This window comes from Centropristis striata, chromosome 4 (assembly GCF_030273125.1).
Source record: "Centropristis striata isolate RG_2023a ecotype Rhode Island chromosome 4, C.striata_1.0, whole genome shotgun sequence".
NCBI classification, from domain to species: domain Eukaryota; kingdom Metazoa; phylum Chordata; class Actinopteri; order Perciformes; family Serranidae; genus Centropristis; species Centropristis striata.
Genome location: NC_081520.1, coordinates 16,163,301 through 16,180,631, shown reverse-complemented (window position 1 = coordinate 16,180,631; position 17,331 = coordinate 16,163,301). Strand labels below are relative to the sequence as shown.

Sequence of the window (17,331 nt, the reverse complement as noted above, 5' to 3'; positions counted from 1 at the left end):
AAGGGGTAAAAAGCTAGAATAGATCAATAATGCTGTCCAGTAAAAATGCAGTGGTCCGAGTTGTATTATTCCAGAATTTTAAGAGTGACATGAGCGTGTCATAAACACGACATGGGATGTGCCATGAACATTAATGACACTTTGAATTAATATTAATGCTCATGATACTTGCCATGTCATGTTTATGACAGGCTTGTGTGACTCTTATGTCGACACCTTCAAAATAAAGTGTTACCATATCTTGCTTAAGTCACAAAGGCATGTTCAAAAAATTAACTAAGTCATTTATTTCTCTTAAGTTACATTATTTACACAGTTTTATTACTATGCCAATAGCCATCCTTTGTTACATCCTTTTTGAGTGAAATGATCAATAAATGTCATATGTTACACTTTTGATGAAGTTTTTTGTGTTTCCTGCAAAACTTGAAAAACTGAGTTAGCCGATTATTTTAACAGGGTGACGATTTAGAGAAACATTTTTTGGAACTATATCAGAAATTGTCTGTGTGCCTTTTAACTGTAGGGCCCAATGTAGGATTCTAGTCTGAAATACTGATGCGTCTGATTTTTCTTTTCTCCATCAGTGTCGCCTGTAAGCAATGTAAGCTCCACTGACAAACAGCTTTTCTCCGTACCAGACCTCCACCTCAATCACCAGCCAATCAAATGCACCAAGACAATAAACTGGCCAATCATGGCAAGCAGGTCACCAGTGACAGCCGATCCCAAATACCCAGTGTAAACCAGCAGGCTCAACAGCAGCAGCAGCAGCAGGGAGCCGCTGGCCACCTGGGTCCAAAGGGCGTCGGTGCTGGGAGCCATGGAGTCAAAACCAACCAGATTTCCCCTGGCAACCCTGGGCTGAAGACTGTCAGCCAGTCAGTGAGCGGCGTCGGAGGGATGCTGAAAACCAAATCCAAGCGGGAGCGGAGCGTCTCCATCGACTCTGGTGACTCAAGAACTGCTGTTCCCCCAAACCTAGAGACAGATGCCAAAGGAGGTAAGGCATGCACGCACAGACAGAACCGTGTCAGCATCTGGGACGTGTAGACACTAGGGTTGTCACCATACGAAAATTTTCAACTTGATTACTGATACTCAGGAAAATATTCAATACTCGATACCATTTTCGATACCACAAGCATAAAAACAAAGACCCCAAAATTTAACAGAAATATTTTTATTAACAAGAAAAATGCAACATGTAAAAATTAACAGAACCACTGGTTAAATATTTATAATAAATATATAATTGTGCAAAAAGAAACGGCAACTATGATAACAATCTTCAGGTCTGAGGTAGTGCAAAAAAATAAATAGATACAATAAAACAATAACAATTAGAACAATATTTTCGGCTGTATGTGTTGCTGTTTGGTTTCAGGTCGACTTTTCTTTGCCTCATTCTGGGACTTCAAGAGAGAAAATAACACTTTTCAGTCACCAACATTTATGTAAACTTATTATCGATACTTTTGAAAACGAATACTTTTTTGAGTATCGATACTTTTGACAACCCTAGTAGACGCTGTGTTTCTGTTCTGATAATGTAGAAGTTCACTTCCTTTACCTCCCTATCAGCCAAATCTTTACCCGAAATACAAGATTACGTGCATTCACCTCCTCCACAGCAGGAAGTGAATGTAAGGACTGAGAGGACAGAAGAACTTGTTTTCTCTCTAGCTGAAATGCCCTGACCTTTCAGTGAAGCGTCAGAATTTCCCCCTGGCTTTTGATAGTTTGTGCCATGCCTGCGCTGCAGTGACGTGTCTCAGATGAAAAAGCATCTGGGCTCCGAGGGAGAGACAGGTCACGAGGTTGTGAAAACTTAGTAGGCCTAGAGAGGTTGTTATTAAAGCAGAGACAGTGAGTGGGCAGGAAGAGTTAAAGTTCCTTTTGTCAGCGTCTCGGTAAATATTTGTCCTCGTGTGGTTCAGTACAAAGTGTCTGATTTGCATTTGTTTGCCGGTGCTTATTTAAGCATTCGCGTGTTCACGTGAGTGTTTAACTGCACATGATTTTGTGAAACTCATCTGGGCTTCCTGTACATGACTTGAACATTTTTGAACACAAACAAACACACGCACTTGCACACACACTTTGACACATCCAGAGGGGGAGGTGTGGCTCCAACAGAAAGTACAACAGAGGTTGAAAGGGGCAGAAAATAAAAGATAGGGTGGATCATTTGAGGGCAAGTCTCTTTTGGCTCCATTTGACACACACACACACACACACATACACGCACACAAAAAACAAAAGCCTCTGTTCTCTTTACTTCAAATCACTTCGCCGTCAAACCTCTAAACCTGTAGAGAGTCAGTGACAAATGAAACAGTTAACTTTCTTTTTTGTATCTTCCTTGTGAAGTTAAACCGGTAAATTCTGGCAACAAACACATTCACAGAAAGCAGCTCTTTTCCACTAACTCCCTGTGTCAAGGTAGCAGCTCTCCCTCTGCTGTCGTTTTCTCTGTATTGTCACTGCACACTTCCTTCCTTCCTTACTGTACATGCAGACGTCTGTGGTTACCCAAGCCCATCTGATGTGTTTATTGGAAGGTAGTTTTCTGTCACAAAGTCACTAAGAACTTGATTAATGAACCTGAAAAATCTCTGTTTGTAGAGTTTCTCTAACTGTGTCAGTACTGGCAACATCCCTGTACTTTTGTTTCCCATCACCATTTGAAGTTTAAACCCTCTGTTGAATTTGCTGTCAGAAGTCGGTTGTGCCTCTTCTTCTGCACGTTACCTTCTGGAAATGTTAAAGCTGCTACATATTTCTTGCAGCTGTTTGCACCCACAGGCGCACAGCAGCTTGTGCATCCACAAAATCATAATTTCACCAAGTGAGATGGTTCAGCTCATGCTTCTCAAAACATTACACACACAGATGTGATTAGCATGCATGCAAAACTCAATTTTGTCGATAAGTGTTTTTGATAATTCCGGTGTGTAATTTTTAATACATTTTAGAAAATATATTTATAAGTCAGCTCAGGCTATAGCCTGATTTATTATTCACTTTTTGCACAAACACAAAGAGCACAGGTTAAAACCGATTCTGACATTTGACATCCTTTTCAGATTTAAAATGATTTGTTACATTGTTCAAGGCAGCTGTAGATTGCTCTTATAACTTTCAGCATGCAATGCAAAATACATTAGAACCAGGGCTGGCATTGCTAATACATACAGTCCTATTAGCCCAAAAATACATTACTAGAGTAGGGCTGGACGATATGGACCAAAAGTCATGTTCCGATATATTTAGGCTGAATATGGATATATGATATATATCCCTTTATTTTTATTATAAAGTGAGAGCAAATGTTCAGTCAAAGTCAAAGCCAAATATGACATGTCACAAGTAGTTTTACTGAAACCGTTTATTCAAGTGAACATAAATACTGTATAACAACAGAAACAACTAAAAATCAAAGCTCCATAAAGTGCACATTTTAAATTAATAAGAAATCTTAAATAAAAGCTTCAGCTTCTCTGGAGCAAGGATCACAGTGCACAATTTGAACTATATCGATATATGCGATATGGTCTAATTCCATATCACATTAAAAAATATATTGATATATCTTTTATATCGATATATCGCCCAGCCCTAACTTGCTGCACCGCCAATTAATATTGTGGAGGACGAGGTTCTGCCTGAAATAACCACCACTGTATCAGAGATACTCAACTAGTGCATATTTGTCCACTCCCATGTTAATAACAGTATTTAGTGTGCATCTTAAATCTTGATTCAGTATTTTTATCGACTGACTTCCTAATTAGAACAGATAGAAGTACATTAACTACTGGCTCTGGGAAATACAGTGGTGGGTTTAGACCAGTGGTGGTAAATGATCAAGACAAATATCATTGGTAATACCCTTTAAATGAACTATGGCAGTTGTTGTCCACATATTAATGTGTGTTTGTGTTTTATCCTCTAGAGGGTGTTATGCGCAGTAAGCGGCGCTGTGTTCTGGAGAAGAAACAGCCATATAGTGGAGATGAATGGTGCTCTGGACCTGACACAGAAGAAGATGAAGACAAGCCACACACTGCCACCCACCGTGAGTCTGTCTACCTCCACAAAGGGAGGAAACACATTGCTAGTTGCTGTATTCTGAATACAGAACAGTCCTCACTAACAATTGTATCAATTTGACCATAACTTTGAAAGCTGCATAAATTACATCTGAAATTTCGCTGCCCTGTCTGAAATTATCTTTTCTAAAAAAATGAATCGGTTCAAAACATTTATTATCCAAAGCTGTTTTCAGATCCTACACACACACACACACACACACACACACACACACACACACACACACACATTGAAATAAAGAAGATGTCAACTTGGGGTGGTATACTATTCCTTTCCACTGATTTGACTTTACATGTGTTTTAGCTCCATCTAGTGTTTAGATGTTGTAGCCTAACAGATGTACAGATGTTATAGGAATTATAAACGAGGATACCACTGTGGCCAAATTAACCCTCTGGAGTCTCCAAAAGCTCCAAATCATGACTTCTTCATCACATCCAGACTAGAAAACAAAGCAGCGTGGAGCCCTACTGTAAATTTACCTCTAAAGTTCTGGCTGTAAACTCCATGAGGCCAGTTTCATTTTGATGATGATATACCAAGTATAACTGGAGACAAGGTCAAATATATTTTGTATAAAATGATAGAACTGGATGTATCCCTCTTATATGTTATATTTGCAACCTTTGTTCACATTTGCAACATTTTATGTTGGACTAAAGGACTAGAAAAGACACAAAATGACAAAAAAAATACACAAAACGACTGAAAAAAAGACACAAAGGGACACAAAAAAAGACACAGAATCACAAAAAAGACACAAAATCACTAAAAAATACACAAAATTACCAAAGTTACGCTTAACACACAAGACACAAATAAAATAGTCACACCACAAGAAAACAACAACGATCACATTCATGTTGGTTTTTCTTTGTTTCTTTTTGGTTCAACATGTTGATCCAGTAAGTCAGAATAAAAAATCTATTATTATTAGGTCATATAGGTGAGGTTGTGCTGAAAAAATATGGCAGTTAAACATTTCTTCAGTGGTGTATACAGGCAGGATGAAAAGGATTCAAAAATGGACAAAATTGCCCAAAAAGACTCCATAGAGTTAAACCAGTGTGCTGCTGATTTTTTTTAGGAGAGCGTGGGCTGGCAGGTCCTATCCAAGGGCTCTCTGATCGCCTGTCTGCAGGGCCCGTGTCTGAACCTGCGGGTCCGGTGATGGGATGTGGAGTGGGACCAGGGCTAAAGACAGAGCCAGCTCAGCCTTCACAGCAAGTGGTGTATGTTTTTACAACCAACCTAGCCAACAGGTGAGGACTATTTGTGGACGCGTGATTATATTTACATCAGAAGTAGAGTTGTCTGTATTTTCTTTATTTTATCAATCAACCTATTTATTGTTTTATTGAAATTTCAACACTGAATTACTTTTGTGAACATTTAATTTGTAATATTGTTGAATTTGTTTGACAGTGCTGCAGAGGCAGTAATGAAAGGACAAACCGATTCCATCCTTCTGTTTCACCAGCAAAATGTTTCGCGCACCAAGTTGGAGCAGGTCAGACATCCACCTCTCACTGGCAAATTAAACAAAATGTCAAGTTTGTGTTACACCACAGGGGAATAATAGTGTTTTCCCACAGTGGAGATCACAAATGCAAAGTATGGGGTATGGTTAATTTTGTTAAGCTATTTTGGTCTCAGAAACCTCTTTGTTCCTGTTTCCATTAGCAGCTGTGACTGCTGTGAAAGCATTTCCTGAGAAAGTGAAGTGCACTATGTGTTGTTCTGGCAAATTATTAAATATAAAATATAATATAACAACAATTACTACTTTCATTACTAATAAAAGTAAATATAATTGTAAATGTTTTGTCTTCCACAGGGCCACCCATCAGGGAAGCTTCCTAACCTATCTGAAAAGGTAAACTCCAGCAGCTCTCCACCCACAGGAACCCCTAAATCTCAAAGTGGAACCCCACGGCCAGCGTCTGCAGGTGTTGGAGGCCCCTTGCATCCTGCAGGGACACCGTCATCAGCAGGACACTCTGATAACGAATCCTCTCAGAGCAGACCTGGTGGAGCCTCCAGCAATAACGGCATAGCGGCTCATAGGTCCGAGGGAGGGAGCACGGCCACGCCTGCAGGCCCAGTCCAAGGAGCTGGTGATGGGGAGGGTGCAGGGGGTATGTCTCTTCCCGTTGCTACGGTTTCTCCGTCGGGGAGTCCCTCCATCCTTTCTGCACACCTTCAGGGTGATGCAGGTCAGAGGAGTGGCCCGGGGAACATGGATGGTCTTTCCAAAGAGCAGCTGGAACACAGGGAGCGCTCTTTGCAGACACTGAGAGACATTGAGAGGTTGCTTCTGCGCAGTGGGGCAGGTGGAGGCCCTGGAGACCCAGGGGGCCCAAACAACAATGCTGGTAATAACTCCTCCAACCTAAATAATAACAACAATACTGATAGGAGTGGTATCCTCGAGGACCCTGAAAATGGTACGAATAGCTCTGGAAATTGCAGTAGTGGTAACATGCTGTCATCAGCCTTGGCTACAATGGGCGGGATGAAAAAATATGACGAACCCCTCCAGTCCATCATTTCTCAAACACAGTCCCTTGCTGGACCCGGCCTTGACAGCCCTCAAATGGACTCTCACCATAACTTACCACCACACCCCCACCACCAGCTGTCCCCTGGAGTCGACATGGGTCCCTTACTTGGACCAGAAGGGCTGACCCCAGAGCAGATGGCATGGAGAAAACTTCAAGAAGAATACTACCAAGAGAAGAGAAGACAACAGGAAATACCACCCCCCTCACATCCACAGCACTTTAGAATGATGACCGAAATGGGCATGCATGGGGGTCCTATGATGATGAGAGGACCCCCTCCTCCCTACCACAGTAAGCCTGGAGACCAGCAGTGGGGTCCTGGCAATATGATGGGAGGTGGAATGGGTGGAAATGCACGAATGATAGAAATGCACCAAGAGGGACCCCGGGGCCCAAGGTTCCTGGCACAGATGCAGAGAGGGCCACCAGGGGGGGGCGGTTTTCCTGGTAGTAAAGGGGGAGTTTTATCAGTGGAGGGTCTAGGGCCCCAAAGGCCCACAAGGCCAGGAATGATTTGGCTCGATGATATGCCGAACAACATAGGTGGCGGGGGTCCTTTTCATGGCTGCTACCCTGGTGGACCCCCTCAGCACTTGCAAGGTGAACCAGAACATCTGTTAACACATGAGGAAATGTTTCGCCTCATGGAGAAGCGGCAGATGCAGGGGCTTCCCAGGTTTGAACTTGACAGATTAGCTAAACAGCAGCAACAGGGCAACCTACGCTCAAGAATAATGGATAATCCTGGGGGCCCAGACTTTCACAATTTAGGAATGGGCCGAGGTCCACCTTCCACTCAAGGTGATCCGATGGACTTTCCTGGTTCACGGGAGATTATGGGCTCTCCTGGAGGGGGCCCTCAGATGAGAGACCTGGTGGATTCTCCTCTGGGGAGCAGCCTCACAATGAACATGAACCCACAGATGAATGTTCAGCAACAGCAACAGATGATGCTATCCCAGAAGCTCCGAGGAGGTCCTGTAGGAGGGGGGCCTTTAGGTGAGATGTTTAGCCCTGGAGAGATTTCACGCATCAGGGCTTCACAGAATGGAAGAGGAGGAAATAAGGGAATGATTCCAGGACCTGATGGCCCCTTCCAGTTTCCCAATCATGGTCCCTTCTCTGGAGGACAGGTGGAAGGGCCCTATCTTCAACAGCCTGGGCCTGAGATGTTTGGGCCTGACCAGCAAGGTCATAATCAATTGGGAGGTACATCGCGGCTCAGTCATATGCCGATGACTGGAGGCCTCAGGGGAGTAGACCTCGGTCCGAGGCACCCCTCTGACCTTTCAATCAACGTTAACCCCCTGACCTCTCCTTCAGTGCCTCGTCCACATCCGCTCAAGTCTCCATCTCTCAACCAAGAGCCATCTCCTCTTCTACCTTCCCCCTCTGCTCCAGGACTGAAGTCACCCTCACAGATCTCCTCGGCAGGGCACCACCCGACTCTTCCTCCTGCCTCTGGTGCTGGGACTCCTTCCTCTTCTTCCATGAAGTCTCCTCAGATCATGGGGTCTTCCAACCTTGGGTTGCACTCGCCATCTGCCTCTCCTGGACGACTCAAGTCCCCTGCCATGGCCGTGGGCTCTCCAGGGTGGGCGTCTCCTAAAACAGCTCTTCCAAGTCCAGGTGGTCCAAACAGTGGCAAGGTAGTGGGGAATGGAGGAAGTAGTTCTACTGAGACAGGTATACATAAAAGTCCAAGATGGCAGTGGTTTACCATTAATGCTGTTCATTGTTTTGCTGTGACATTAATCAATTATTTTTTATGTTCTTTGCAGGCCAATCACTTCCCCCCAGGAGTTCCAACTCCACACCCATTAGCCAGCCTGGCTCTATGAATCCAAGTATGCCATTCAATTCCTCTCCTGATAACCCTCCAACTCAGAATCCCTTATCTCTCATCATGTCCCAGATGTCCAAGTATGCCATGCCCAGTTCTACTCCTCTTTACCATGATGCAATCAAAACAATTGCCACTTCCGATGATGAGATGATGCCAGATCGACCCCTTCTAACTGGTGTCAGCATTGGAGGTATGAAACAAGGACACAATGTGACAGACAGACAGAAAACATCTTATGCAGTTTAACAGTGTATAGAGAAGACTAATTGAATAAATTATTACATAAATAAAGTGTTAGATCTTTGTTGCTTTTTCTCCAAGAACCTTTCGTTTCGTTTCCTTTTATTTCGGTCAATACATGTCATGTCAAGAGAAGTAACAAACCAGAAAAAAAAATATTGATCAAAGTAAACAGAGAAAGAAAATTGATTGTAGACATTTGGACCGAAAAGGCTGAAGCATAGTTTATTACACCTACCCTGTTACAACTCAAGTTAATTTAAAAATTAAACATCTACAATCTGTTATTTATTAATAAAAGAAATAAGCAGTCACAAAAGAGAGAAAAGAAAGAAGCTGCTTGATTTTTCTGTTTCTTTTTTTTTTCTTCTTCCCCTCCTTCTCCTTTCAGCATAAACCCTCATATTATAGTAGTTCTTCTTGCAGATAGGAATATAACACCAATTAATATTTCATAAGCATAATGAGTTGAGAAAAATAGGTAGTCTATTTTCAAATGCTAATGGTGTGATATATAAAAGATTTCAAATGCTAATGGTGTGATATATATATATATATATATATATATATATTTTTTTTTTTTTTAACATTCTGGCCTTGTTTAATCACCAGGAAACATGGGGAACTCCCAGACGTCCCAGATACTCGTCTCCCAGGGTTCCATTGGCCCCCACAGTGATCCACAAAGCCCCATGGGTATTGTCAGCCAAGCTCAGCAGCACCTGCCCCATGACGCCTCAGGACCTGTGCTTTCTTCCCCAAACCACATGGGCATGCCCACCATGAATTCTGCCATGATGGGAGGAGGTGCACCTGACGGTATGGGACCCTGCAATGTTTCACCCATGTCTCAGAACCAGATGACAGGCTTCTCTCGCATCCAGCCACCGCCTCACGGGCCGATGCACTCACCTATTGGAGGAATGTCGCATAATTTCCCTCAGTCAAATGAGGATATTCTACCACCTCAGCAGTTACACCTGCTCAGAAAAGGACATCCTCACCAGCGCCCCTCGCATCCCTCAGACTCATTTGCCTCCCTGCCCATGGGGGACGGCCCCGATCTAAGTGAAGTTATACGACCCTCTCACACAGGAATCCCCGAGTTTGATCTCTCCCGCATCATTCCTTCTGATAAACCCAGTAGCACTCTTCAGTATTTCCCCAAGAGTGAGCCACATCAGAATCCACACCAGGGGCCGCTATCCCAGCAGCCCACTCCACAGCAGCTCCTCAAACAGCTGTCTTCTTCTGGCCCTCCACACAGCAGTGGCCCCTCATCCAACCCCCACCTAGCAAACCTACAGAATATGATGGCTGAACAGCAGCTGCCGCCTCACCCCTCGCATGGTGGAATCCGCCAAAATATGGGCATTCCTCAGGGGGGCTCAAGGGGGATGGTTTCTGGTGGGGGCATGGGCCCCATGTGCCCCCCTGGACATATGATGGGAAGGACAGGCATGGTGCCTCAGCAGCAACTCCAGCAACAGCAAGCCATGATGGCAAACAGCCTTCTCCACCATCCTTCCAACCCGTACCCCGGCATGATGTCCTCCCAGCAGCACTCACACAATCTGATGGCACAGCAAAACATTATGATGATGCAGGCTAAGCAGCGGAACATGTCGATGCCAGGGGATCCCTTTGGCCCCCAGGGTCCTCTAATGTCCCCTCAGGGTCCCATGATGGGCCCTTCCCACCCACAGTCTGGTATGATGGGCCCCCAGTCTCTAAGACAGCGGGGAATGTCTCTGGACAGTCCTATCGGTTACGGCCCTGGAGGTATGGCCAATATGCCATTCTGATCCAGCTCACATATACTGTAAAAAAAAAAGAAAAAAAAAAAAAGAAAGAAAAAAAAAACTGTCCACTAAGTTACCTTCCCATTGTGTCCAAACTTTTTCATTAATGTTATTATTGCAGTTATTTGAAAAGAGGAACTGTTAAAACAATAAATCAGTGATACTCTTAAAATTTTGGATTACAACTGAAAAATTGAATATTTAAAAGCACTATAACACAGTTCATTAACAAATCTGAAGCCATTTTCTAAAATACTGTAAAATATGTATATTTCAAAGATGTGTGTATTTGTTGTGGGAACAGAGTGGCAGTCAGGAGAGGAGTGCCTCAAATTTCTATTTGTTTTTATCATTGATTTATTTTCTCCAACTACCAAACTGTTGTGCAAAGGAATTATATATATATATATACATATATATACATATATATAATATATACCTGCTGTATATAAGATGCAATTTGTGATTGTTTGCAGTTGTTCTGTATAACAGTGTTTTAATAGAAGTCTAAAAATAGAATAATACTGATCTCTACGGTGGTTTTAGTTTTGGTTATTGTGTCAATTATTGTTGTTTGATAACACTGACAAGGGGACACAGTTGCTGTATAATATATGAAATCTTTATTAAATTCAATAAGCAGTAGCTAAAGTACAAGCAAAAACAGATTCTGGCCAACAATAACTTCTTTTTCTTGACTTGAGTAAATAAAACATCTTTTAAATGCATTAAAAGTAGCAATGGGTACTATATTGTCAGCACATCTGATACAATTTTTACATTTTCCACCATAACAAACAAAATACTGTAGAACAGAAGCATTTTATTTACAGCTGACATTGTATAGCATTGTATTAGATGTGGATGGTGCTTGTGCTTGTGGCTGCATCAGAAATGGATGGTCGACCGTGACCCTGAGCTCTGTTGAAAGGTAGGCAAATATGGCTGCAGCCCAATTTATAAAGTAACTGTAGAAGCTCATTTCGAAACCGCACCCCAGCAAAGGCATACAAGAAAGGGTTCAGGCAACAGTGTGAGAGACCCAGGCCTTTCGTCACATCAAGGACTTGTTGCAGGAGGACATAATTGTCACAGTTTTCCATATCGATAACCTTTAGGTCGAACATAGTTTTTATCAGCAAGGTGATATTATATGGTAGCCAACCGAAGAAAAAGACAAGAGTGACAAGTGAAGCCAGTCGAATTGCCCCTTGCTTTGCTTGTTTTTTCTGACTACTGCACAAAGTAACGACCACTGCTGTGTAACAGTAGCACATGACAGCCAGAGGTAGGAAAAAGCACACATGATATGAGACTCTCTGGGCTAATCCCCAGTTGTTTGCATCAATACCATAAAGATAATAGCCGCAGGACCGCCAGAAGTTGGTGTCTTCGTGCACAGAAAGAAACACAGCATTAGGTATAGACAAACCCAAACAGACCAGCCACAATGCAATGCATGTAAGGTGGACTGTTCTCGGGCGACGGATTTGCATACTAGGTATAGCATGAACAACAGCCAAATATCTATCAAACCCAATGCACGCTAGAAGGAGACTCCCACAGTGCAGGTTGAGATCATGCACCAAGCCCTTCAGTTTGCAGAGAAATTCCCCAAACACCCAACCAATAGCACTGTCAGCTACATCGAAAGGAAATGTAAAAAGGAGCATGAGGTCAGTCAGGGCGAGGTGCAGGAGGTAGATCTCGGTGATGCGCAGGCGGCGGCGACGTCTCAGGAGGACTGTTATCATCAGGCCATTTCCCACCACACCCAGCAGAAAGATCAAGGTGTACAGCACGGCATGAAAGGTCTGCAGGTAAATCTCAACACATATTGTTGTGTCGTCATCATATGTGTAGTTGTACTTTTCTGGAAAATCTTCTTCGTATGCCACCTGTAAAATATAAAGAAGAAAATTGTTTTTATACTTAATTTACTAAATTATCTTTTCTTTTTTTTTTTCTTTTTTTTTTACCTCATCACAGTTTAAGAATCACTTTTTATTTTGCAGAAAATTTTACAATTGCACACTTGGTTGATTTGGGCTGAAGTAGATGTTTTTCATAATGACATGACAAACTAATAATAACATAAGTTCAGCTTTAAAAAGCAATACTTCTCTTTCTTTTTTTTCCCCTGCGGTTTTCTCATTCAAATTAGGCAGGAAACACAGAATAGACCAGATTCTTTTCACTTCCCCTTCACAGTAACTTGGAAACTTTTTGGGGCAGATTTGCCAAAACATCCGACTTCAACTGAGTAATAACAAAATGTAATACTAATTACTTTTTTCTCCCAACAGCCAGGTTAATGTATCAGTTGGAGAAATCGTAGCTATTAAAATCAGACTAAAAACAGCACCATGAATATATTTTCATGTTTCTTTTTTTTTTTGATAAAATGTGAAGTTATACATATATATTCACAATTTAATTTCAATGTAATACAACTAGCAGAATATATTCTGTGCTACAGCTACTGTTATATTTTTATGTAACTTATAGAAAAAAAAGTTATTTGCATATGACAGGAGTACATCTTTTGTAATATTTAGATATATTCCTGCTACTTTTCTTTTATATCAGCTGTCTTTCTTAGAAGCAAAAAAATTTATTTGTTGAAACAAAAAAAGTTTTAAACAACAAACTAATGATAATTTTCATTTAATCATCACTGGCATCACTGTCAGCATTATTATTCAGCCTGAATATAATCATAAAGACTTCATAATGACTATTGAAACCTGTTTTTTTTTTGGTGTTTTTTTAAACAAAATTTGACCAGGTAATTTCCTCTCAGTTTCAGATGATTCATATTATGAGCCGTATAGATAATCAGACAGATAATCTGCTGGGCTGTGATTTAAAATTAGAAATAACAGATATTAGTGTTACATTCTACAGTACATTATTATAAGTGGATTGCAAGCTATTTGAAGCCTGTGATTAGAAAAATGTTATACCCTTTCCTTCCTCTTTTCATGATAAACATATGGGATGTATAATATTGCTTATTTCCCCTGATGAGTCAACAGGAAAGAAGCATTCTGCACCCAGTTTAACAAACCCACAGCTGTTTAACTGCATGTTTACGGTTCAGTAACTTAAGTTATCTACCTTTTTTCTATCATGTTTTTCAACTTTGTGACAATTTAAAAAATACTGTAGTTTAATCTAAACCATAAAAACAGCTACAAATTACTTGTATCCTTAAAATCCCTAAGTTGACAGATGCTGCAGCAGAGACTTAGAAAATGTAAAAAAAAAAAATGCTATAGTGTCTTAAACATTAGATTGTAACTTCTGGAGGTTGTATAGTAGCAGTTAAAAATTAAATTTGACAATAGGACTTAACCTGCTACTCACATCCCCCATTATAACATTATTTTAAGTTTATAATAATAACAAACTGAACATACACGCTTGCAAAATTTTAATATCTAAAATTTGATTTAGATCACATTATGACCTCTTTTATATACTAGAATAACAAAGACCTTTAAAAACATCTAAAGAAATGTACCATTCACTTCAAAAAGAAATGACTTACCGAAAAAGTTGTGACGATGTTAATTCCATCCATGTTGGTTGATCTTGGGCACTTCAATGTATATCTTTTGCTGCTGTAGTGAAATGTGCTGTACTTCCTGTTAGAGCTGGTACTTCTATATTAGCTTTGCTCATTTCATGGTTGGGAGTGTGTTTGGTAGAAACCGCAAGTCAAAACAGACAAAAATTTTAAATACCAGGCCTGCTATAGTAACTGTAACTGCACCGTGTATTATATTCTAGCATTTCACAAGCAAGAGACAACCATGCTGAATTAGTACGATTTATTTGGGTTTTATTGGCAACAACCACAAACCAACTTATGAATCTTATGCAACACCAAGCCACCCTTGAAACAAAAAGACTGTGTGGGTGTGTGATTACCATAAGCATCACCCAGCTTTGGATCCGTTCTCCTTCTGACTGCAACATTTAAAACATTATTGCGCTAAATCATATCCTATGCTTATCAATATTTTACCTCAAGTATCTTGCAGATACCTGGATACTCTGGCTTGTGACCAGAAAGTCTCATTTCTTACTGTTGTTTTGCAGCATGCATTCAGGTGGCAAAAGTCACTGAGGAACCCATGAGCAAAGTTCAAACTGTGGTTGTACTATTCTGTCCTACAAAGTCTAACTGCAGTAACTGTGCAAAAGTTAAAACTGAGAAAAACTGCTTTAAAGTTTTTTAACGTTTTTTAACTGGCCAGCCAAATGGGTTATATGTGAAGTAACTACATTTTTGGACAAAATTGAGTTATAACTAAGAATTAACCCCTTGATGTCTGTTTTATCTTGTGTCAAAAAGTAAGATGAAATTATACTAAGAGAAGAAATGTTATATTTCAGTCTTAGTATAATTTCATCTTACTTTTTTTTACTTCATCACTAACTAGATAATTTCCCTTTCAAATAAACTTATGATTTCTATTATTTTTATGTTTAAATTATGTATCCAAAGCAGGCAGTGGAAAGTATAATTACTGCTTGGTTTTGAGTTGGATTTTGTAGTTTTTATATAATCATTTCTCTGAAATAAAGCAAAATTGTAATCTAAAACTTTGTCACAAGATAAAACAGACATCAAGGGGTTAATTTTTAGTTATAACACAATTTTGTCCAAAAATGTAGTTACTGCAGTTAGACTTTGTAGGGCAGTGTACAGATTCCTGGTGTGAATATGTAAGTGTAATCAGGAAATTATTTATTTTTATTAATTATTGAAAAAGAGAGCCCATTGCTGTAAGTGATATAACCTTGGTTAAGACTAAAAAAAAAAGACTTTCAATGGATATTGAGTAAATGTCACAAACTGTTTCCAATTTTTTTAATGGGGTCAACAATGATGTATTCAAATCTGCCACCATATACCAGCACCAGTATTAAAAGGTGCTTTACTGTTGTGATTTATGGGCCAGTAGAGTGAAGGCTACTGAACTGTAATCCAATTAAAATACTATAGTTATTTGTCTTAATGGTAATAATGATGTTAATAATAATCACAATAATAATATTTGAAAATGTGGTGTGTGTGGCAAATCTAGGCTTGTCGACCTCAGCCACTTTGAGGTTAGATAGCTGCACCTGTGGGCTACAGCAGCTATATTTTCTCTGGGTTTGCCAGATACTTTCATTAATTTTTTTCCTCCACATTCACTCATTTGGGAAGAAAAAGAAATAGAGGGCATACTTATTAGTGCTTTGGTAATGTCAACATGGAAGAACCCTGACTTGACCCAGGGAAGGTGGTGATTATTGTTTGGTTTAGTTTTAGGTGGTATTACAGTTTTTCTCCGTGGCTTTGGTGCATTTCTCACATCAATATTAACATTTGCATAACAGTTAGTTCAACCTCCACAACATTTAGTCATTTGTGCTCATCGTAGTAGCAGTTTCTCATTCCTTACAACAAATTACAAATGCTTTTGGACAGTCATCAATTGCTTTCATACAACTCTCTGCTGTTTTATAACTTTATCATATCTTATGTCATGTCAGTCGAAATTAACTATACTTGTGAATGCTGGATAGTCATTCCATATAAAACTAATAGTCCTCATTTCATTGCTTGAGTCATTACAAAAATGTTGTGAAATCTGTCAAGCAAATTTTATAAAAGAAATTTAAATCTTTATTTTTTTTACTGAATATGTCTCCTAAATTGAATACATTTCTCTCAGATGAACCTCAGCTTTCACTGATGAGAAGGGCTGTGTGAAGCATTAGTTGCAACCAATGATAAGCCACTTCTCTACAATCACCCAGAGCTGAATCCATAAACCCATAAGACTCAAGCAATGAAATGAGGACTATTAGTTTTATATGGGAATGACTATTCAGCATTCACAAGTATAGTTAATTTTGACCGACATGACATAAGAAATGATAATGTTATAAATCTGGGAAAATTATGTTTGTAGATTAATGACCAGGAAAGAAGCATCTGTTTGTGAAAGTTGGATAATTTTAAACTTCTGAAGTCCAGGAGATTTTGGTTCAAATTTGTCAACTTCCTATGCATTCATTTCTGTCTGTGTTTAGCATATTTCAGTCTGTCCTTACATCACATGCATGGCTCCTTTTTCTCCACACAAACTTGGCTATCAGTCAGATTTTTCATTTTATTTTAATTAACAAAGTATAAAGCTGCCAGGAACTGAAAATACAAACAAAAAACACAGGTGTCTATGGAAATGTACCTTTTTTTTTTTTTTTTTTTTTTTTTTTTTTTTTAACCATTCATACACACAAAAACAGCAGGGGAAAAAAATTAATAATAAAAGTACAAAACAGTCTATTTGCATGTAAATTAAAAATAGTAATAGTTTTCATTGTAGAAAGAAAATTCACATTTTGAAAATGGTCTAGAAACATAAATGGCACACTGTGAAAGCTCTTATGATTGCACTTTCAACTGGCTTTCTCAGCTTGTCTACGTATATATATATAAAGTTATTACTGTAAATTAAACATGTGTATTTTCAATAAATAGATGGACTCCAAGGGTTAAGGGGATTTTTTCAATATTGTAATTACAAAGTAAAAGGAAATGTAGGCCTCCTAACTTAGAGAAAATAAAGTTTGGTATGAAGTTCCAAATTGAAGAGGGGTTCTTAATGGATTGTTTTAGCCAATTAATTTTAAATGTATAATTCAGAGTGAGCACTCTGGAGGTGAATCGTTGATTAAAATGAAATCAGCTGATCAG

At 39.8% G+C, this 17,331-nt stretch overlaps 2 protein-coding genes across 2 annotated transcripts in view; one reads left to right on the top strand and one right to left on the bottom strand.

Moving 5' to 3' along the window:
- The window catches only part of bcl9l (bcl9 like), a 32,844-nt gene extending 21,610 nt beyond the window's left edge, over positions 1 to 11,234 (top strand). The window contains exons 3-9 of the mRNA XM_059330995.1: positions 588 to 1,003; positions 3,959 to 4,081; positions 5,204 to 5,378; positions 5,542 to 5,626; positions 5,954 to 8,366; positions 8,462 to 8,716; positions 9,379 to 11,234. Coding sequence (XP_059186978.1) covers positions 670 to 1,003; positions 3,959 to 4,081; positions 5,204 to 5,378; positions 5,542 to 5,626; positions 5,954 to 8,366; positions 8,462 to 8,716; positions 9,379 to 10,571 — 4,578 coding nt within the window. The 5' untranslated portion in view covers positions 588 to 669 and the 3' untranslated portion in view covers positions 10,572 to 11,234. The remainder of the gene's footprint in view (positions 1 to 587; positions 1,004 to 3,958; positions 4,082 to 5,203; positions 5,379 to 5,541; positions 5,627 to 5,953; positions 8,367 to 8,461; positions 8,717 to 9,378) is intronic.
- Positions 11,235 to 11,375: 141 nt separating this feature from the next.
- On the bottom strand, positions 11,376 to 14,302 carry LOC131969791 (C-X-C chemokine receptor type 5). The gene is made up of 2 exons (XM_059330996.1): positions 14,122 to 14,302; positions 11,376 to 12,466 (listed from the first exon to the last, which is right to left on the bottom strand). The coding sequence occupies exons 1-2, from the start codon at positions 14,152 to 14,154 to the stop codon at positions 11,423 to 11,425; spliced, it is 1,077 nt and encodes a 358-aa protein (XP_059186979.1). The 5' UTR covers positions 14,155 to 14,302; the 3' UTR covers positions 11,376 to 11,422.
- Between the last annotated feature and the right edge of the window lie 3,029 nt (positions 14,303 to 17,331).

Coding starts and splice junctions, on each gene's coding strand:
- LOC131969791 (XM_059330996.1), bottom strand. CDS start 14,154: ATGGATGGAATTAACATCGTCACAACTTTTTCG. Junction 12,467..14,121: donor ACATCGTCACAACTTTTTCG/GTAAGTCATTTC, acceptor TATATTTTACAG/GTGGCATACGAAGAAGATTT.